The following is a 20971-nucleotide window of genomic DNA, read 5'->3' as shown; positions in this document are numbered from 1 at the left end:
CATTTGAAATATGTCATATCACAAATTACCGCACTCTTTATGCATTGTTTCTATCCTGCTGCAGCTTGCTGCGGCCAAAATGTGATTTGAACAGATCTCCGATGTCGCCATTTGACTTTAGGTCAAGCTGGTTAACATGGGAAAGAAGATGACCATCGAATACATTCGACATCCAGCCTGTAATCAGATAGTCTCTTACTGTTATGATCCTCAAGGTGCAGAATCGTATCTTATCTTGCAATGATGAATGATGACCAAGCCATGCATAGTATAATGCTATATGCCAGTAAAACGAAACCCGGAAATGAAATTTAAACCAATAAGTACCTGCGCAGAAAAACCGTTTGAAAAGAAGGAATGAGAAAAAAACTGAATGTAGGTGAAATGAATGAGAAGAAGGAAAAGGATTGAATGGAAATGTTGCGAGGAGAATAGATGAGAGAAGAAAAGGTGTAGATGATATGCAATAAAAGAAGAAAAAGGCTCATTAATGAGTTTTACCTTCTCTAGTTAATCGATTTGCTATATGAGCTCTATTCTTGAGATGAACTTCGAAATTTTGTAATGTTTCACCTGGACCAAGAGAGTATATCCTACCGGGGCTGATATTTCAAGCAATGATATAGATTGTCAGTACAAATCGTTGCTGCAACCCAAGGCTATGCTCAAGAACCGAGAGTAGAAAACTCACCAATCGATACATTTAGCTCTCCACTCTACCAAATCATTTACATGATCTGCAGGACGTGGTTTTTGCACTATTGCAAAATCGTCTCTTGGATATTTACTTTTCATATCAGATAATGCTTTTGAAGCCCATTGGGGGATCTGCATCATGTCAAATTATCAGCTTCTTCACCTTTCCCCCTTCCGTTGAGCACGAGAATGATTTCCTCACCTCTATTGATTTTTTGCCTAACCCCGATCCGGGCGAGATACCTACGATAGGAGATTTACCAGGAGGAACAACGGAACTTCTCGCAGGAGTCTGAGTATCGTTTCTACCTTGCCCTTGTTGTTTATTATTACTTCTCTGAGAACCTGATTCAAAAGATTTCTTCCTTTTATTGTTTTTACCTCTTGAACTTGCGAATGTCGAATCTGATTCATTATCATCGTCATCGTCTTCGTCTTCATCATCGTCATCTTGATCTGAAGAATCACTACTATCATGACCTGAATGAGATTTGAGCTTGTCATGACCAGTCTGCTTTATAGGTGATGTTAATGTTGGTGTACCCGATTGCATTTGTCTCGAAGACGACGATGATAACGAAGTCTGCCAATTTGATAATGCAATTCCATCTTTGATTTGAGGTTTATCGTCAACATCATGTTGATCATGATCAACGAATTCCCTTTTCTTCTCCACTGCTATTTCATTGATGGACGGTAAAGGGGTTGTGCCATTGTTTTCTTTTATAGGAGTATGAGTTGCCGTTTGAATGTCAGTTTCAGGTGAATCAGGGATTCTAGAATGGTTGATTCTTTTTCTACCTTGAGATGAAGGTATAGGACTGTGAGTGGTCGAGTTGAAATCATCCATTGAATCTTCTCTGAAAGATCTTTTAATTCCTATATGTGACATTGAAGGTGTGTTTAAGAATGATTGATGGTTTGGATGGCTTGGATGAATATCATGGATTGAAGCTGAATTTTCTCTGAAAGAAGCTGGGCTTGCTCTAGATAGATTTTTAGGTGGTCTACCTATTCTTTTACCTTTTGCAGATATTGTGGGTCCATGGTGATTATGAGCGGGCGAAGGCGGTCCAGTCAGAGGTAAATCTTGAGCTATCAGAGCCATGTTTGCTTCCGCAGCAATCGCAGCTCCACGCCTTCGATGCAGTGGTGCCGAGTCTTTGGTGGATGCTAATTCAGGCGCGGAGAAGACTGGTAATCCGTTGGGTCCAAGTGGATTGAGTAATGATCGCTGAGTTTTAATGGGATCTCGATCAGGCAAAACAATTCCTCTTCGGGCTCGCCCAGCTCTCTTTTTCCTCTTGGATTCTTTCTCCCTTTGAGCTTCAATCACTGCAAGTTGGTCTTCTCGAAGTTCATTGAAGATAGGAGTGTACAAAGACATGGCCAAATCTTCTTTCCGCAGAGGTATCGTGACAGGAGCTAAAAAGGCCAGTCGAACTTCATCGTCTAAGATAAGACCAGAGCCGAAACTGTGGCCAACAAGGAACAGGGATCGCTTGTGAACTAAAATCTGCTCGTGAATGTCATGTGCGAGTGCGGTACTGCAGAAAACGGTCAGCAATCACTTCGACCAGTGTCCGCCTTGACTTCATTGACCAGTGTACTCACGCAAATTCCTTACTCAACCCTAATTCAGTCACATAAGAAATAGCAAATTCCTCGGGGCTAACTGTAGAGTTTAGATCCCATTCAAAACTATCAGACAGGTTCTGTGTCCCAATAATGATATCGACCTATTTTAGATAATCAGTCAAAACTGGACTTTCTCTCGTAAAACTTTGATCCTATTCAAGAACGCGTCTCACCTTTATTAGAATTCTCAATTCCTCCATTTCTTCTTTAGGTAGATTCTGCATAGCTTCTTCAACAGTCATAGGCTTTTCTTCCACGATCAACGCTTCGTCACGGTTAAGGTCATCATCATGATTTGACTCCTCTCCGTTTATATCGTCAAGGGAAACAATTTTGATCTCTTCATCACGATTTTCTTCCATGCCAGGATCAGTCTTAATTTCTTCTTCTAAAATACTACCTTCTCTGACTTTCCTGAATATTTCGATCATAGCGAGTGTATCTGAATCACCTTCAGAATTCAATTTACCTCTATTGTCCTCTTTGGGGCGACGTTGAATGATAGGTAACACTTGGTCTTGATATTCTTGTACACGCTCTTGAATTGCAGTTACGATTTTGGATAAGAAATGTTGAGGTGGAACAGCAAAATCATCACACATGGATTGAGCGAATATTTCAGGTGTTACCACTTTATCTGTAGGGCGATTCGCGATAATCAGTTTTGCGTGGACAGAAAAAAACAAAGTGATCATGTGAATGCATGACTTACCAGCACAATTCCACATGAAGGTATCTTTCAGTTTATATGAATCGTGTTCCAGGTCCAATCTCACGGGAACAATATGATCTTCAACTTCGGCCATTGATTTAAGTTGAGCTGGTGAGCTATATGTAGGAAAGGAGATTTCAGCTCTCATACCTCATCAGAGAATACCATGAAGACATACAACTTGATCTGTTTTCTACCTTTATGAGTTCGCTCAGCTCTGTCTTTGTCCTTTTCTGCGGGCCAAAGGATCCGCAATCTTTGGGAGGGTAGATTCCTAGTTTCACCTTTACGTAGCATCCACCAAGGTGTTGACTTGTCATTTTCTTCTGCCCACTTTTTCATTTTCGCCATACGTTTACCCTGATTTTCTCTTTCAAATGTGATGAATTGTTTATCTTTTTCCAACCATTGTTTCACTTGATTCGTTTCGTACTTTGTCATAGGCGGTAAGGCGCCCTTGAAAGTTGGATCTTCGGATTCATCAATCTCATTTATTGGTAAATGAGTGATATTCGTGATTGGCAAATCAAGACGTAAGGCATCTTCCCATTCCTTTACTGGCAGACCGTGGCTTGGTAGACGAGATCCATGACCAAGAATAGGAGCAGAAACAAGTGTGTTGGGTTGAGGAGCTGACGTAGCTTCAGATGGAATATAAGGAGGTGGTCGAGGTGGACCAACAGAATGGGTAGGAATGAAATTAGGTGGTGGCATTGATGCTTGTTGAGGTGTTTTGTCTTTGCCAGATTTATCCTTCCCTGAACCAGAAGTACGTCGGTCAAGGGATACATTACGAGGAGAGGGCGATCCGGGCATGTTGGAAGCTGGAGGCAAGTGAGGTGGAGGTGGTCGAACGCTTGGACTTGAGCTACTGACTGACGCTGGCGAACCTTGCGCTTGAGCGGCCTGCTGAGCTTGCCAAATTCTTTGTTGCTGATTAGGAGGTATTGCTCCAGGCGTTCCAGCTTGACCCATATTCGGTGAAAAGCCAGGTACTCCGGATGACTGTGGTTGTTGACCTGGTATTTGGCCTTGAGATGGCGGTCGAACAGCTTGTTGAGCCGCTTGTACTTTCGCTGAGTGAAACAAGTAGTTTTGCATCCGTTGTACCACATCTGGACGTAAAGTATGAAAGATGCTATTAGCTGATTGAACGGCAACGAGTAGCTGAGGATTTTGAGCCTGTACGTTCGCTCTCCAGTCGGCGTTGTTCAGATGTTGGATCATCGGCAACAATCTCGGATCAAACGGGAAATCCGACGTATCGATGTTTGGCATCTGTGTGCCAGTCGAAGATTTCCTAGAACTAGCTCCATGGCCCTGTTGATTTGGTTTCACATTTTGCGACCCATCGCCAAATGCAGGTGTCTGTTGAGCCTGAGCAGCTTGACTCATGAAACCCATCGCTGACGCCATTTGCTGCTGCTGAGCTGGAGTCATATTCTGCAATGTGGGCACAATGGGTTGAACAGTAAAAGCGCCTTGAGGCATAGGGGAATTGGACGGACCATTTTGATTACCACCTTGGGAGACGTGTGGAAAAGGTTGAGCGGACTGTTGAGGAGTACCCATGTTTTGTTGATGTTGTTGTTGCTGCTGCAGCATTTGCTGCTGCTGATATTGTTGATTTCCCTGGTATTGACCGTTGATTCCCACTTGACTGACAGCATGGCCTGATTGAGGTGTACCTGTCTGTTGAGGCTGAGAAGGTGTTTGCGATCGGCCATGTATAGGAGGAGAAGAATGTGGCGGTTGCGACATGCTGGGGGGAGCAGGAGTGTGATTTTGACTGTGATGTGAGACGTTTGAGTGTGTCGGCGAAGGAGCGCTCATGGGCTGAGACCCACTCGATGGATACATTGTACCAGGTGGAGGAGGTGTCTGAGATGGCTGCATCACAGCAGGGGAACCGGGCATCCCATGGATAGTCTGATGGGGTGAAGGCGCTCTTTGTGAAGCTGCGGACGTAGGTCGAGGGGGGTTCATGTGTTGAGGTAGACTGGAAAGAGGTTGTTGAGGGGTATGCACGTGAGCCGATTGAGGTGTTCCCATCTGTTGAGCTTGAGGCGTACTCATTTGCTGAGGTGTACCTTGACGAGTAATAATTGGGCTTTGTGCGGGTCCTGGAGTGCCATGCGATGAACTAGGCCGACCTGGAGTTTGAGCTTGTTGCATAGGTTGTTGTTGTGACTGTTGTGGCTGTTGAGCTTGACCTTGCAGCTGGTTGTTTGCCATCATCCGAAGGAATTGTTGCTGCTGACTAGCTATATAAGCTTGTTGCTGCTGCAGCGGCATAGCGAGAAATTGAGGATTAGAGAGAAGAGCATTTCTCTGGTTGATGAGGAATTGCTGTTGTTGTGGAGTGAGATTTGTTTGCGATGCATTACCCATCTGTTGAGGACCATTGGAATTTGGTGTCTGCTGCGGATTGAGACTACCTTGTAGTTGCTGTTGTTGCTGTTGTTGTTGAGGACCAGGGATAGGAGGGGGAGGCATTGACCCAGATTGTTGTTGTTGATGCGGTCGGACAGGGGATCCAGGATTGGGACGAACAGGCATACCCTGTTGCATGACCTGCTGCAAACGTTGTTGTTGAAAGGCAATTTGAGCAGGATTAGGTTGCTGTTGGTTGGGAGTACCGGGGGTGCCCACAGGTTGCTGTAACATGGCATTGAAATTAGACATTTGTTGTTGATTGGGAGGACGTTGAAATTGTTGTTGCTGTTGTTGCTGTTGTTGCCCCTGTTGTCCCACGCCGCCTTGCATTCCTTGACCTTGCTGATTTGCTCTCATGGCAGCCATCAAAGCTTGGGGATTCATCTGACCACCTTGTTGTTGAGCTTGCATGGTAGCCATAGCAACCTGCATCTGTTGAGGTGTCAATTGACGATTTTGTATCGCACCACCGACACCACCATTCTGATTTTGTGCAGCTTGTGAGAATTGTTGTAACATTTGCATTTGCTGAGGTGTGATTCCACCTTGTTGGAAATTAGGTCGAAAATGACCTTGCCCCTGTTGTTGCTGCTGTTGTTGTTGAGCTAATGAAGAAGGCCCAGGATCACCTTGACCGCCTGAAGCACCAGGTATAGGCGAAGCAGTTGACATATCTATAGTTGACATGAAATGTTGTTGTTGTTGCTGTTGTTGTGGATGTTGGTGATTTGGAGGAAGGAAATTCATCGCACCTGTGGGATTGTTCGGGCTTTGGAGAAAGGGATAACCTATATTCTGAGGTGCAGGAGAAGCAGAAGTCCCAGCATTAGGAGTGGACATATTGTGACTGTGAAGTGGGTCAGTTACAGCCGACGATGAGGAGTCTTGCCAAAGATGCGGTGAGGAGACATCACCAAGCTAAAAACTCACGGTTTACAATCAAGGAAACATCGATTGGGAAACACCAATAGGTACTAACAGTCTCACAACCTCCCCCAGCCTATTTGTGACGCGACAAAGTCAGCTTCAACGGTAAAGAAGGACAAGATTAATGATTTGACCAGAAGGGGAAGCAACGGTAGGTGATGTGGAGCAGGTAAATCGAGTGTCAGGACAAACTTTTACTCACCTTACAAACGATCTACACGATTGTCCACCTAGCACCTGTAGTCAAAGATCTCAATGATAATCTTCTAATCTCGACTTCGAGTTGGAGCCTCGTGATGGCGAAAGCAAAGGATCTCCTCGGACCGAACGAGAAGGTACGTGTCTGAGACTGAACGAAAACATCAATCAGTTAGTAAATCATGAAAAGGTTCAAGGACTTGCATACCACCTCCAATCAATAACCTACAGCAGAAAGTAAAATGGGGGATCGACTCACGTTCAAAAAGCCTTTTTCTAATCTTCGGATCTTAATCTGTCGTCACTGATTTCCAAAACAGTAATGTTCTTTCGATTATAAAATCAACAAGTTCGGATTAAAGGAAAGGGGTGGATGGGAAATGACAAGTTGATTTAGTGCGAACCAACCCAAACCAAAGTGGAAAAAGAAGGGGCACCGCCCTCGTAGGATCGTTTGACGAAAGTGTTACAAAGTCTTTTTTCACTTCGTATTCAACTGATTCCTTTTTTTCAATAAAAAAAAAAGATCTGATATCTAATCTCTGTGTTTCTGATAATCACCTGTCTCTGCAGAGTCAATTCCCACAATGTTTCAATGATGATATGATAAAAAGGACTACGTGATATACGCGTCGGGATATGTTTCAGGGGTTTATAAACAAGGTGGGAGATAGTGTAATAGTAGTGGTAGTAATGTTCGGATCTATCCAGAGTGAGGAGGATGGGATGATAGAGTGGTGGGTAAGTAGGAGTAGTCACCAGCCCAAATGAAAACACACACAATAATAAGAAAAGAAGGTTGGTTAAAATGATAAAACATACCGGATATAGTAATTCTCATTCAGCAGTAGAATTGTCCGAAGCCAATTTTCCCAGAATTTTACGTTGTAGGCTAATGCGCCACATTGCTATATATCCGAGAGATAACGCCGAGACTGAGTTGATTTTCCATCCATAACCTTCCATTCTCATTTCGTTTTCTCGTGTCTCTTTGTGAATAATGTTATATATGATATAATCAATCTCCAGTACATTGTTGTTCATTACTTTCTGATTCGGTATCGACATATCTCTCGCCTTTCTGTTCTATTCTCAACGTGGGTATCATCGCGTCGCTTCTCTTTTCATTCGTTCTCGGTCCGTTGAAGATTCGAAAGAAACCTACAAACGCGACGATGAGGGATGGGATATCTCCCCTCTGTGCTTCTTTTCAATCACCATGCAAACGCGCAACAACGGCTTACGTATCAATCCTTTGTTTTTCTCCCTTTTCCCTCCCCTCTCTCCCCGATATAGTTAAATAAAACCTCAAGTAACATCAATACAAAATGTCTCGACCTGATGAAGAAGAACTCGTTGATTACGATGAGGCCGCTGAGGAGACTTTCGCCCCCGCCGCCACCGCTACAAACGGTGACAAAGCGGATGGCGACAAAAAAGGTTCATATGTCGGAATCCACTCTACAGGTTTCAGGTGAATAATCGTTCTTGTCATCTCTTGATACTTTGTCTACAGATGCTGACGTTCAACTCCATAGGGATTTCCTCTTAAAGCCTGAATTACTTAGAGCTATCTCTGACCTCGGTTTTGAGCACCCTTCCGAAGGTACGCGTCTATATATCGGCCATGTGCCAACAATCGCTAATCCATAACTCCACAGTGCAACAGGAATGTATTCCTCAAGCAATTCTCGGTACCGACGTTTTATGTCAAGCCAAATCTGGTATGGGTAAGACCGCCGTGTTTGTACTCGCTGCTTTACAGCAAATGTAAGCTATCCTTCTCTTCTTTTCTGGCTCTCTTTTCACTGACATACCGTTGCGACCCTCAGTGAACCTGTTGATGGCGAAGTATCCATCGTGATCTTATGTCATACCCGAGAATTAGCTTATCAAATCCGAAATGAGTTTGCTCGTTTCTCAAAGTTCATGACCAACGTCAGAACTGGTGTCTTCTACGGTGGTACACCTATCTCTGCCGATCAAGAGCTTTTAGCTTCAAAAGAGAAATGTCCTCATATTGTCGTTGGAACTCCCGGTAGAACAATGGCTCTCGTTAGAGATAAGAAACTTAACGCAAGCAAGGTTAAACACTTTGTCCTTGATGAGTGCGACAAAATGCTAGAAACACTTGGTTAGTCTTTACGCCTCCTTTTATTCTTTGACTTCTTGCCTCTTTTCGACGAATCGAACATCTGGTTACCTTTCCTTCCACCCTTCTGCTCGATGTCGGTGGGGCATTTCGGCTGCTTCATCGCTCGGCAGGCTCGACAAAGAATGTGTCCAAAAATGGAGGATATGCGTCAAATCGAGGGATTGAGATGGATTGGGTGCGTCATTGGAGGAGTAGGAATGAAGCTGGTGGTTGATGGCACCCGTCAAGATTTCCTTTGACCATTCGGGCGAGGGCCGAACAGGATGGAACGATCATCGTGTCTACAAGCACTGGATAATCAGCTACGATATCCTCTGTTGCCGCCGCTGCCCTTAAAGAACCTTGTTTGGAAACCGAAACCTAGAGATAGAATGAATGCTTACAGTGGTTTACTTATTTCTCTGTTCCTTTTCTTTCTGCGATCGTTAATTCCTGGTGAACGTTCTTTTGGATGTATGCCGTAATCATCACCAATCGACGCCGATCCTTACCGACCTCGACATGGTTGAACACTGCATGGCATCGATTCGGACTGATATCGTCTTCTACCTCTTGCTTTGCCTTAATAGACATGCGAAGAGATGTTCAAGAGATTTTCCGAGCCACTCCTCACCACAAACAAGTCATGATGTTCTCCGCCACTCTCTCCAAGGACATCCGAACCACCTGCAAAAAGTTCATGCAGTCTGTGAGTGACGCACTTGCATCTAGTCTACGCAATGCATCTGACCTGATGAACGAATTAGCCTCTCGAAATCTACGTTGACGATGAGACCAAGTTGACCTTGCACGGTCTGCAACAATACTTCCTCAAACTCGAGGAGAAGGAGAAGAACAGGAAGCTCAACGACTTGCTCGATAACCTCGAATTTAATCAAGTGAGTTAATACCATAATTGCAATGTGATGGAATGCTGATATGAAACCCCTTTACAGGTCTGTATCTTCGTCAAATCTGTTGCTCGAGCTACTCAACTCGATGCTTTACTGCAAGAATGTAATTTCCCCTCTATCTGCATTCACTCTGCCCTCCCTCAACAAGAACGGTAGGTTCATTGTCCCGCACGTCCCCTAGCAAGGCTCTGAGCTGATAGTACTCACATAGTATCTCTCGATTCCAACAATTCAAGGCATTCGAGAAACGTATCCTTGTTGCTACTGATATCTTTGGTCGAGGTATTGATGTAGAGCGAGTCAACGTAGTCATCAACTACGATGCTCCTGCCGATGCTGATTCCTATCTCCATCGAGTCGGTCGAGCTGGTCGATTCGGTACCAAGGGTCTTGGTAAGTCACATGCTCCTCTCCGTTGACTCGGGTTTGAGTACTAATCGTTACCCTCATAGCCATCTCTTTCGTCTCAAGTGAAGGTGATTCCGAAGTACTTCAAAAGATCCAAGAAAGATTCACTGTTGCTATTCCAACATTGCCTGAAACTATCGATCCTGCTACTTACATGACCTCTTAAGAAATAGAATCTGGTCGTGCCGAAGAGGAACGGTCTGGAATGTTACTTCAAAAATTATGTGTGAATGAAAATAAATCTTACTTGTATCATGTGGGAAAAGAAATGAATGCAACCTCCCTATCACTTCCATTTACATGCACAGCTGAACTTGTACTGACTCGACTGCAAAAACAAAGAAAACAAATAATCGCAACAGAATCGGCATCTCCCTTGCTCGATATGTTCTTCAAAAACAGTCTCTTCTTGGCTGATTCTACTGGAGTGACCACTTCGTCGAGATGTCGCCGTTCTAGTCTCTCGAAGTCAAGGCAAGCTGCTTCTTAGTTAGAGAGCTTGCCCGCTTTAGTTGCAGTTGAAAGAACGGTTGGACTGGATTCTAGGTTAGTTTGATCGTCGCCTCCTTCGTCTCCGTGCAGTCTTCCAAACCATCTGAGCGTTTCATCTGCATCATTTGGAAGAGGACAGGAACCGGGGGTTCTTCTCTTATAAATTGATTGGCAAGGGCTTTTCCTTGCTCGTCGGGGAGGGCTACGTACCAATCTGAGAAAAAGTCCATGACAGTTCGTGGAGTATACAGATCTTGATCTGGATCTGTTCTGCGGGACCTGAAATGCCCTGTTTTCTGGATATTCCGTAGCTCTTGGGACGAGTTGGGAGTTGAGATTATTGTTAGGTTCAGAAGTGGCAAAATACTGCCTCGATGTCTCATATATCGTAAAACGGGACTGGAGTCAAGCGTCATTCGAGTCTTGAGAAGGCCTTTGAGAGTTGTTGTTGTCCATTGAGCATCACAACACCCTTTCTCCTGCTCCGTCCAAAAGCTCGCTGCCCTCGCCATACATCAATAGTCCAGATATGCCTACTTGTCCTCGCGCCTCTGGCTCGCACGAGAGTCAATCGAAGTCTGGGAAGAAAACAATTCCGATGCTGAATAAAGATATCGCATCAATCCCTCTTGTTATCCTTCACTTGATGCGAACGCATCAAATTAAGGATAACCTGAACATGCAGCTGGAAGAATCATGCTCTTTGCATACATGCATCAAGGTATCGCTGCTTATGAGCTGAGTTCGTATGGATCTCGTTTTGACATGAAATCACGATCACTCTAATAAGTTACACAACTACAGTACTTCTTATATGACATAAGCTCTCTTTCGATCCCAAGGTAACATCTCTTCCGCAATTTTTGGTACGACCCTTATACGATTTTCAGTGAACCTAACGAATCTGAAAATCCACTCGATGAAGTCGACTTCATCTGCGTATGTTTTCAGATAAAACCGTTCCATAATTTCGGGTGAAGCGAAAAGGTCTTCTGGAGCCACTCGGTCTTTTGTTTCCGTATAGAAAGAAGGTTTACATTCACATTGGTGTGCCGGTGCTACCTCGCGAGGCCGAGTCAAGTGATCAGGCTGGACAGGTCTGACTTCTTCCTCCAGCTCCTTCGACAAGGCAGATATCTCTAATACGATAGCACAAGTATTCCGATGATGCCCTATGCAAAAGTATTTTTGGTGAGCGTCGCGAATTAAACGTAATCAAGCTGAAAAGAGCCCAACAAGTTATACGTACTTGACCACCATCTTACTATTGTTTGAGCGATTCGATCTGGCTCCCAAGATTCCCAAGATTCCTCAAGTCCTTCTTCCTCCTTTTTGAACTCTGCAATGTCCAATTGCTCGGCGGGCGAAGCGAGAGTCGACACCGGAGGTACAGTAGCAGGAGCAGCAGCAGGAGCAGCAGGAGTAGCAGCAGGAGCAGCAGCAGCAGGAGTAGCAGCAGCAGAAGCAGAAGCCGGTGCAGGTACGGTGATAGGGACGGTGGCAGAAGTCATGATTCCGCGGCTCGTCACAGAGTCCCCTATACTGGATTCCGTACTGGATTTTAGAAACGCTGATCTGGGATATATTTCGTCTTTTCGCCTCCCATGACGACACATCTTCGCCAATCGTACCATTGCTTTGTTCAGCCTGACAACATCACTGTAGATCAGATGGAAACAGGTCACGTCGTCTACATCACTAATGTTATGGCCATGCCATACCAAAGTAAAGAAGGATAATTCATCGCGACGTCGTTGTATGCCTTCCAACTGGGCGGGAGATTCGACCGTTGCATTCTGCGACGTCTCGATCAAAGGCATTGTTTCGCTTGATTCGTCTGGCTCCCTTGGTGGTGTTGACGTTTCGATTGAACTTGATCCATCTTGGAGTGTTGGACTTGATGAGGGGGGCACTTGATTTTCAATCGACTTGGGGATTGAGGTGAAGTCATTGAACGATAACATAATCGGATGATTGAGTCGAACAAAAGCAGCAGTTCCCGTTACGCGATGATCAACAGTCAAATTTAACGGACATGCGAATTGGATCAAAAGATTATCGGCTGTATCTACTCTCATACGAGTTACACCCCATGCTGATTTGGCAATTAGAATCTTTTGGTCTGTAGCTACACTCCATACGACAGGAGTATCCACTAGAGCTCTCCAATAGTCTTGCAGATTGATTTCTATCCCATACGTATCACCTAGTTGCGCTATACGTCCACTTGAAACTGAACTAGATTTGTATTTGACGCATCTTGTATCTTTGATCTCCTCGTCCTGCTTTGTCTCATTTCTAGCTTCGCCGACTTCCTTCACGACGTCTTCTCCTCCTCCTCTATTGGATTGTCGTGGATTCAAATGGATATTTAAGTTGTTGATTGCTTCAGCAAGGATATATGCTGAACAGTGTAAGTCGGAATCAGCACTTTTCAATGCTTTAAGGCCTTCCAAGTATCGCTCATACATATTGCCCGTCGATTGCTTATCGTGATATGTTTGCTTTGCGAATTCGATTAAGACTTTATGGAATTTGCCCCAAATGGGTATATCAATTCTGGGTCTTTTAGGAAGCATGCCGATGAGCAACCAATTCTGTGTAGTAAGCTGGTTGCCCTGAATCTATTTGTAAGCACCATCTGTGGCCTTTGCCAAAACTGGCGAGGTGGAGTCGACGGTCAAGAGGGTCTGGAAAGGATGAAGGATGGGAAGGGAAAAGGTGGGCGGGGTGCACTTACTTTTCTAGTCTCCGCAACATCGATGAGGTCAGTGGTCCAGGAGATGAGGGAAACCCAAAGTTCACGAATCACATCGCCCAAGTTTTTGAGCCAGGAGAGAGAGGTGAACCAGATTCTACAACACCGCCCCTTCCGATCAGTGAGCCAGGAGATATGGAAACCCCAACGTGTATGTAAAATGGCGCCCAACTTTTTAAGCCAGGAGAGAGGCGTGAACCAAAGTCTATAAAACCATCGCTCCGACTTAGTGAGCCAGGAAATAAGGGACGCCCAAGCTTTATGAATCCAACCGACTGACTACCACGCATATCATCATTATAAGCTCCGCTTGACACAATTGTAAGTCATGAACTTACATTTTGATCCTCTAGAAACTCCGAGTAATGTTTGAGCCAAGAGAAGAAGAAAAGCCGGATTTTTTCACTCTTGGCGTTCGGCTATACAGTAGTTTACATATCATCCCTCAGCGTCTGTGTAAGAAACGCATGATAGAGAAAGACATATACAAGGGAGACGCACATCAGGTCTGCCAGAAGCATCTTCGATGAGTCTCGCCTAGATAAAGAGAAATCAAGTCAGCCTTGATTTTAGTCATGTCATTACGCAAATCCAAATAAGACTTGACCTACTTTGACTGTAGCTGAGAATTGGGCCCATCGGCTCCCGTCGAATCGAGCTCGAATTATAACGAAAAATATCCCACCGATAAAACTGATGACAACACCGGTACTCGCCGGGATAATCGTCGTACTCATGCTGGTAGCAGACTATCAATTTCGGAGCAGACAAGTGAGCGATGCACCGGTGTTATAGTCGCATAGCAGCTGATTGACAGGATCTTGGATCTGACTTGTGGGTTAGGGGATGTTCAATCAAGTGAAATAGAATTCGGACGAAACAATGTAAACCCGCAAATTACTGAGTAAAAGTCTTACGGCATCGGAACTCCAACGAGAACCGAGTTACGCGGTCGCGAATATCTAGGCCCCAAATAACATTTCTAATTCTACTTGGCCCTGGTCCTGGAACTAATGCAAAAAAGTGCGAATAAGACCTGTCTTTTCAGAGATCGATTGACACTTGGGATCGAGGACTAATTCAAGGCTGAAACGTTAGGAATGGATCGCGATCACCCGAAGCGGAAGAGTGGGGAAGTATACTATCTCGGAATTTTTTGGTCGGACAAATTGGACGCCGGAAACCATGTGCGAACGCGGCTTCGAGGATCATCATGCTTTAACGCGGGTAGGGTATCCAGAACCAAGCGATACTCGTACATGTCGTTCGATTACATTCGTCGGTCAATATAAAGCTACAAGCAAAGCAAAACAAGTGAGATTGTGTCAATTTCACGATTTCAGCAGTAGTACTGTCTTGTTTCGTTTCCTATCCAAGATTCCAACTTTGTTAGCTTATTTCAAGAGCTCCACGATCATCTGTTTGAGCCTTTGATCACTCGCTTTACTCAGTTCTTCCACACTTTTGGCCCTCTCCTGTTCATCTTGGGGCTTAGTGAGTAGTGTGTCAAGGAAAAGATCTTTGAGAGTAGTAGGTTGATACAAAGGGTCATTTTCGCTGGCATTCCCTTCCTTTCCTTTCTTCAGACTTTCCAAATCTCGACAGAAAGTAGGGAAGCTTCTTTTTTGTCTAGGAGGCAAAGTTGACCTGAATGTACTCATCAATCCAATCCTCTTGGCTGTCCACTGACTCTTCCTGGGATAAGCTTCAGTTTGATCTTGACGTCGGTTTTCCAACCAAACCTTTGTTACTTGACTCTTCAAGTTGGATGTGCTATCGGACGGACAACGGTCTCGGAACTCCTTCGAGAGGTAATCGAGTGCAGCCAAAATATTAGCTTCTTTGGCTTGAGTCATGCTAGGAAGGGAATGTTGGTATTCCACTGTATCATCACAAATGAATGATACCAATTGTTCTGCTTCGGTCCATTCGCTGTTACTGGACGCGATGTGGGAAGGCAAGCACTCCGAGTCCGAATGCGAGGTAGAGGACAGGACTGAATCTGAATCTCTTCCAGAAACTGTGGATAACACGTTCTCTTCCGAACCTGAGACGTCTGGCTCTGAAGTCATGGTTGGGTCTGAGAACAGTTCGTGAGCAGCTATACCGTGTCAGTGGCAATGAGAGGTGCTTCGTGGTGAAGAGGGGTAAGAAAGCGAAGAGTAAAGAAACCGCCCTCTCCCTAGTCCTTCTTTTCGTTATATCCACTGGCAAAGCTAGAATGCCAGAGTTCGTTCCATTGTGAGGCTTCTTCTCATAGGTCGGGCCATGAAAGGTGGAGATTGCTGGCCTTGGTAAACGATGCACACCAAAGGACAACCCTTCCATTCATATGATACATTGCCCAGCGCTGTCATCACGACTACACATCATGATATCGCACCGAGCTGACCTGTCTGATCATGTTTTGATCTAGCATGAGTAGATTTTCAGAGATACTGTTGTAGGTTCAGCGGCATGACTCACAGACAAGCCCAGCCTGAAGTATGGATTCACGCACACACATCTCAAACTATCGTGAGACCTTTTTGATTTTACGGCATCCTAAGGTAATCCTTAGCAACATGAAAGCCACAGACACAGAAGAGAACAGTGCGGACGATATGATTACCGATTGGTATATCTCACCATCGATCACACATCGACTAGTCATAGTATTATGTTCATTTTGTCTCGCATATATACAGAGTTTATCTCAAAGTACCCAAAGTAATTGTAAATTAAGACGGAAACATACCAGACAGGATAATGAAAAGCAGGAACTAGACGGGAATGATGTGATGCCATGCACAGAGAAGCTGTTCATCGTTTCTGAATTCTAAAGCCTGCTCTTCCCAATCTCAAAGTCTTCAAACATCGCTAAAACCTTTTGACTGTCCTTCTTCTTTTTACAGTGGGCTCGACACTCTCTGATCTTTCTCTTTGAGAGGGTACGACTCCTTCTAAGGTTAATTCGAGATCATCATCATCTTCAGGCTCGTCAACATCAAGTTGCATCGATTCATCGTTCTCGGGTGGAGGTGAATGATGTGATCTGTCATCCTCAGAAGCAGGTGGCGATACCTCTTCCCTTTGCCTTTTCCTTGGAGTTGAGGTTGCGGGCTCATCTCCATCGTTGTCCTCGGGTTCAGACGTAGGCGATAACGGACTTGATCTATCACCATTCCCATTCCTATTCGCTGCCACTCTTTCTCTTGAGGGCGTTGTGGGTTGATCGTCCAGTTCATCTTCATCACCGTTTACTACAGTGTCTTCTCTTTCTTCTTGAACGACTTTCCTGCTTGCCGCTTTCAATGTTGGGTCTTTACTTGCTATACCGTCTAGTCTTCTCTCGTAGGCTCGATATGCTTCCCATGCCTTGTTGACGGTTACTTCTACTCCGGTTGACGACATTGCGTCGTTCAGATGAGAATTTATCTTCAGAGCATCTTCAGGTGTTACCGGCTGTAATAACAGGAGTAAAGGTTTGAAGAATGTCAAAGCTTGAAACCTCTTCATTTGCAATCGAGTCTTCTGATCGCCTTTCTTCGCTGCTCTTTCTTGTTTGACGTAGTTGCTGATTCGGCGAGCAATGTAATCCAGCGCCTCGAGATGAAAATCAGATACATCGGACGGATGTAATTGTTTGAGAACGGTGAAATGATTTCCATGAATCGTGAACGCGTTGGCAAGCAATTTAGATAGAGCTAAAGGAGCTGCCGGCTCATGAGAGTCAGAATCAAGGAAGAGTGTGAAGGACTGCATCGGATTTGTCAGCTGATCGAATCGTACGCTCGCAAGCTTAAGAGAAACGCTTACCTGCTGCAATGCACTCCCAGCGACATGTTGAACCGTTTCGCTCTCTTTGTTATAGATCCCCTCGTCTCTCAAAGCGTCCACAAGCTTTCTGACAACGGCATCGTATGTTGATCCAAGACGACCATAATGAGAGAGCGGTTCCTTCGCATGTTCTATTTCCAATACTCCTTTTCGGATAGCGGCGACTAAGATGGAGCTAAGATGGAGGAACTTAATGTCTTCGGGTGCTGCTTGGGTGTTATATCAACTGAATATCCTCAAAGTGTGCACAATGAAGCCGACATACCTTCAGTAGCGCCCTCGGATTCATGTGTTTCCCTTTCAGATGCATATTTCTCGGCAGCGGCTAGGAATGCACCTCCTAAACGATGTTGAATTTCATCTTCAACAGTGAGAGGACAAGCTTTGGCAGCGGCGGAAACGATGACATCTTTATCTTTAGGGGGTCTGTAGGAGAACAAGAGATGAAGAGTGAGGAAGCAAACGAACGCCTATCATTTTGTGAATCAGCCATGATCAATGCAAATGTAACGGGAATGGGCCCACCTGACGTCTAACGGTGTCTACAGTGTTTGTATTATCTCCCAAAGTGAGATCTTGGAAAACCTCCACAGCTTTATCCCTTTTGCTCTTTAGAGCAGACACTTTATCGTTATCCTTCACGTCGTCTTCCGTAAAGCGTCGGAAAAGCCAAGTCATATGGTATAAGATGACCTGAACGGCATACTCCACCATCTGGGTTGTGATCATTAGCTGGAATCGTAAATTTCCTCTCATTGTCGATGACTTACTTTAGCTTCCTCTTTGTAGCCTAATCTACCTCTCTCGGCGAAAGCACAAATGATGTCCCACCCGCTACTCTGACCCTCTTCGTCTTCCATAACATCGGTCAAATCTCTACTCTTCTCCAATAACAGTATTCTCAGAGTGATGGCTTCCAGCTTATCTATGCTTTCCTCTTCTAGTGATAGCAGAGCTACTTCATCACTTCCTATCTCATCGCGCAAAGAAGCGAACAATGTTTCTTGAAGTTCCGTCAACTTTGTCGAATTTGCCGCTGCCATAGAGGCATTGCTCGAAAGATGGTTGATTGCTTTGATAGCTGATTCAAGTACAGATGGATCGGTATGTTGTAAGAACTGCTTTGTCACATCGTCCCATAGAGTATCGTAGGCCTATGGAGTGCGACATAAGTATCATCCGGGATAAATCTCAGAATGCCCACTTACCGATGCTTTACGCATGTCGAGATATAACCCAAGGTTGATATGGCCAAGCATTGCCAAAATCCCCCCTATCCTACCTACATCAGTTTGGTGTTTAGCAAATAATCTAGGGAGGATTTTCATAAGAGTTTTCGAGCGATCTTCTTCATCCTCATCCTGCGACGTCATATCAGCTCAGGCTTGCCCAGTATTGTGTCAAGATAGCTCACCTGATCTTCCCTTTGTATGAGAGCGATTAAGACTTGAAGCATGAATGTCTCTTCATCTTCGCTTGAGAGCCATATATCTTGATCTGCGGTCGAATGATCGAGTAGCAGATAATCTACCAAGCCTTGCCAATCCTTCCATAGTTCGTATTCAGCACATATAGATTCCACAGATGCCTTGGCTCGAGTCAGGGCATTGATTGATGATGTAATGGGTTGCTGACTTGAAGTAGAGGGCTCAGCTGGGTCATCAAGAGACTGAGAGATTTCGACGAGCATGGTAGCAAGAGCCTTCCAATCCAAATAGGCCGCCATATCATCTTCCGATATATTCGCAGCTCTCTTTTTCTTTGCGGCTCTTGCACCGCTCCATTCAGTTTTAAGACTTTCTTTCTTTTCTTCCCAGAGATTGCCTATGAATCCACCAACAGCTTTTCGTACTTTGAAATCTTGATCGAATATCAGTCGAGCAACCTTCTCTCGTTGCGATTCATCTTCATCCGCCAGAATACCTGTTTTGTCAATGAGTGTGATGACATTGATAGCGGTCACTCTGACTGCGTGCTCGACATCTCGCAAGGCCATCTCGATAAGACGAGGTACTAGCCTCAACGTTACAGTACGAGCATTGTTGATGAAGGAGTCTTTGGAATAAAGAGAAGAAAGAGCTTTGACCGTTTCAAGTCTGGCATGAGAGTTCTGCGTGCATATCTCATCAGCTTCGTTGATCCTGAGGCATCAAAAGCGTGAAGAGGTTGGCTAAACTCACTTGATCATTGCATCCCTTGGTAAAGTAGGTGAGATAGGAAGTAGAAACATAGTATTCAGGATACTTTTTAGCCCATGCTCCAAGCTCTCGAAAACAGTCCGTCCTGATAGCCGGATCTGCGTCTCGCACTCGATGCACAAACATGCTGAAAGTCCCATCAATCAGCTTGTGTTTCGATATAGAATTGGACAGAGGTAAGACCCGCTTACACATCGAAAATCTCCTGAAACATCTCCTCTACTCTTTGTTTTCTCCCCTGAGCTTCTGCAACCTTCTCCTCAGCATCCTTTACCCTTTTCTGAGCCGCGTTCGATGTACCGCTTTTCTTCACTTCCGCCTCTTTCTGCCTTTGTTTCAGACTCAGATCCTTGCTTACTGAAGCAGCAACATCGCAGAGTGCCGAGTTGAGTTTCAGAGCCATGTGCGTCGCTGTATGTCGGATGGGTCGAAGTGGTGAGGTTGACATGCAATTCAACCAATTCAGTAATAGGGGAAGAAGCAAGTCATTATGAGAACTTGTTTCGGGAGTATCGAATAATATAGGCGTATTCGAAAGTGAGTCGATGAGATGATGAAGGAAGTAATCTAGATTTTTACGGAAAGCATTATATTGTTTTCCTCGTGATGTGAGAGGGTAAGAAGCGGAAGCGACCTATTCGCAAGTACGATCAACATCCTCCTTTTCCTAACATTTGAAAAGGGCGCTCACTCTAACGCTCTCATCCTGTATCCTTTCTACAGCATCGGTGATACCATCCGTATCTATAGCTTCAGCTTGTTCGATCTCAGAATTCAATCCGCAGCATCTTATGAACATAGTGACTATTTCATGAATTGAAGCTTGTTCAGACACTTCATCGCCGGCAGCTTGCTGGAACGTTTCGATCCACTCGTCGATCAATGGTTGAAGGGCGATATCAGGGGACAGGAAAGCGTCTGAACGGCCATCAGAATTAGCCTGGATACTCAGCACTACATGTGATAGAGATTGAGACGTACTAAATAACGGTGAATCATTTTTGACGCCTGATGCGCCATCGATCTCGCCTTGTTCCGCGTTTGCAATTCCAGCCTTCTTTCCTTTTTTCTTTGTACTCGAAGTAGCTTTGGCCGCCTTTTTTGTAGTACCTGCACCACCAGTGGACTTTCTTTTCTTTCCCCTTGTGGGTGTAGAATTGTCGAGCTCAGCATCGGAATCGCTCTCACTCAGATCCGAGTCCTATTTCGCTGATCAGTCCTTCTCCTAGAGTTCAATTGAAAGAAGGAGGAAAAGATGGGACTTACCGAATCGGCTTGATTTATTTCCTTCCTTTTGCCTCTCTTTGTAGCTGTAACGATGTCAGCTTGGGCGGAGATAAGGAGCAGTACGGTACAGCTGACTAACCTGTTCCAGAAACTTGAAATTTCTCAACAGGCTTCCTTGTTCTCCCTCCTCTGCGAGGTTCTTGATCTTCCTCATCTACAGGAGGCGGTGAAAGAGACATCGTGAGGTGATCACTGCCTTGGTGAGTGAGCTAGGCAGGGACGATATCCTCGTGATTGTTTGGATTGGGAGAATGAGTTGTGATAGACGATTGGCGAATCAAGGAAGATGATGAAAGAGAGAGAGAGAGATAGAGAGATGATGATGATGATGATGATGATGATCCCCCCATACTT

General features: G+C 44.8%; 5 protein-coding genes across 5 annotated transcripts; 1 reads left to right on the top strand and 4 right to left on the bottom strand.

Annotated features, from left to right (window-relative positions):
- Positions 1-487: 487 nt before the first annotated feature.
- IL334_007506 (uncharacterized protein) lies at positions 488-6322 on the bottom strand (the record flags this gene model as incomplete). Its single annotated transcript, XM_062939196.1, has 7 exons — positions 488-602; positions 692-828; positions 899-2243; positions 2311-2435; positions 2508-2971; positions 3047-3162; positions 3225-6322. The coding sequence occupies 7 exons, from the start codon at positions 6320-6322 to the stop codon at positions 488-490; spliced, it is 5400 nt and encodes a 1799-aa protein (XP_062795247.1).
- A 1613-nt stretch (positions 6323-7935) lies between these two features.
- On the top strand, positions 7936-10229 carry IL334_007505 (ATP-dependent RNA helicase SUB2; the record flags this gene model as incomplete). Its single annotated transcript, XM_062939195.1, has 9 exons — positions 7936-8081; positions 8146-8213; positions 8269-8377; positions 8440-8741; positions 9332-9450; positions 9509-9640; positions 9698-9807; positions 9867-10048; positions 10108-10229. 9 exons carry the CDS (start codon positions 7936-7938, stop codon positions 10227-10229), a joined length of 1290 nt encoding a protein of 429 aa, XP_062795246.1.
- A 1136-nt stretch (positions 10230-11365) lies between these two features.
- On the bottom strand, positions 11366-13134 carry IL334_007504 (uncharacterized protein; the record flags this gene model as incomplete). Its single annotated transcript, XM_062939194.1, has 2 exons — positions 11366-11727; positions 11805-13134. 2 exons carry the CDS (start codon positions 13132-13134, stop codon positions 11366-11368), a joined length of 1692 nt encoding a protein of 563 aa, XP_062795245.1.
- Positions 13135-14707: 1573 nt separating this feature from the next.
- Positions 14708-15385, bottom strand: IL334_007503 (uncharacterized protein; the record flags this gene model as incomplete). The annotated part of the gene is made up of 1 exon (XM_062939193.1): positions 14708-15385. One exon carries the CDS (start codon positions 15383-15385, stop codon positions 14708-14710), a length of 678 nt encoding a protein of 225 aa, XP_062795244.1.
- A 787-nt stretch (positions 15386-16172) lies between these two features.
- IL334_007502 (uncharacterized protein) lies at positions 16173-20796 on the bottom strand (the record flags this gene model as incomplete). Its single annotated transcript, XM_062939192.1, has 13 exons — positions 16173-17051; positions 17112-17338; positions 17398-17602; positions 17658-17846; positions 17903-18286; positions 18341-18493; positions 18547-19242; positions 19313-19457; positions 19522-19964; positions 20022-20248; positions 20312-20531; positions 20597-20640; positions 20697-20796. The coding sequence occupies 13 exons, from the start codon at positions 20794-20796 to the stop codon at positions 16173-16175; spliced, it is 3912 nt and encodes a 1303-aa protein (XP_062795243.1).
- Positions 20797-20971: the final 175 nt, after the last annotated feature.

Source organism: Kwoniella shivajii, chromosome 11 (assembly GCF_035658355.1).
Source record: "Kwoniella shivajii chromosome 11, complete sequence".
NCBI classification, from domain to species: Eukaryota; Fungi; Basidiomycota; class Tremellomycetes; order Tremellales; family Cryptococcaceae; genus Kwoniella; species Kwoniella shivajii.
The sequence above is the reverse complement of the archived record's forward strand: the minus strand, read 5'-3'. Positions and strand labels throughout refer to the sequence as shown.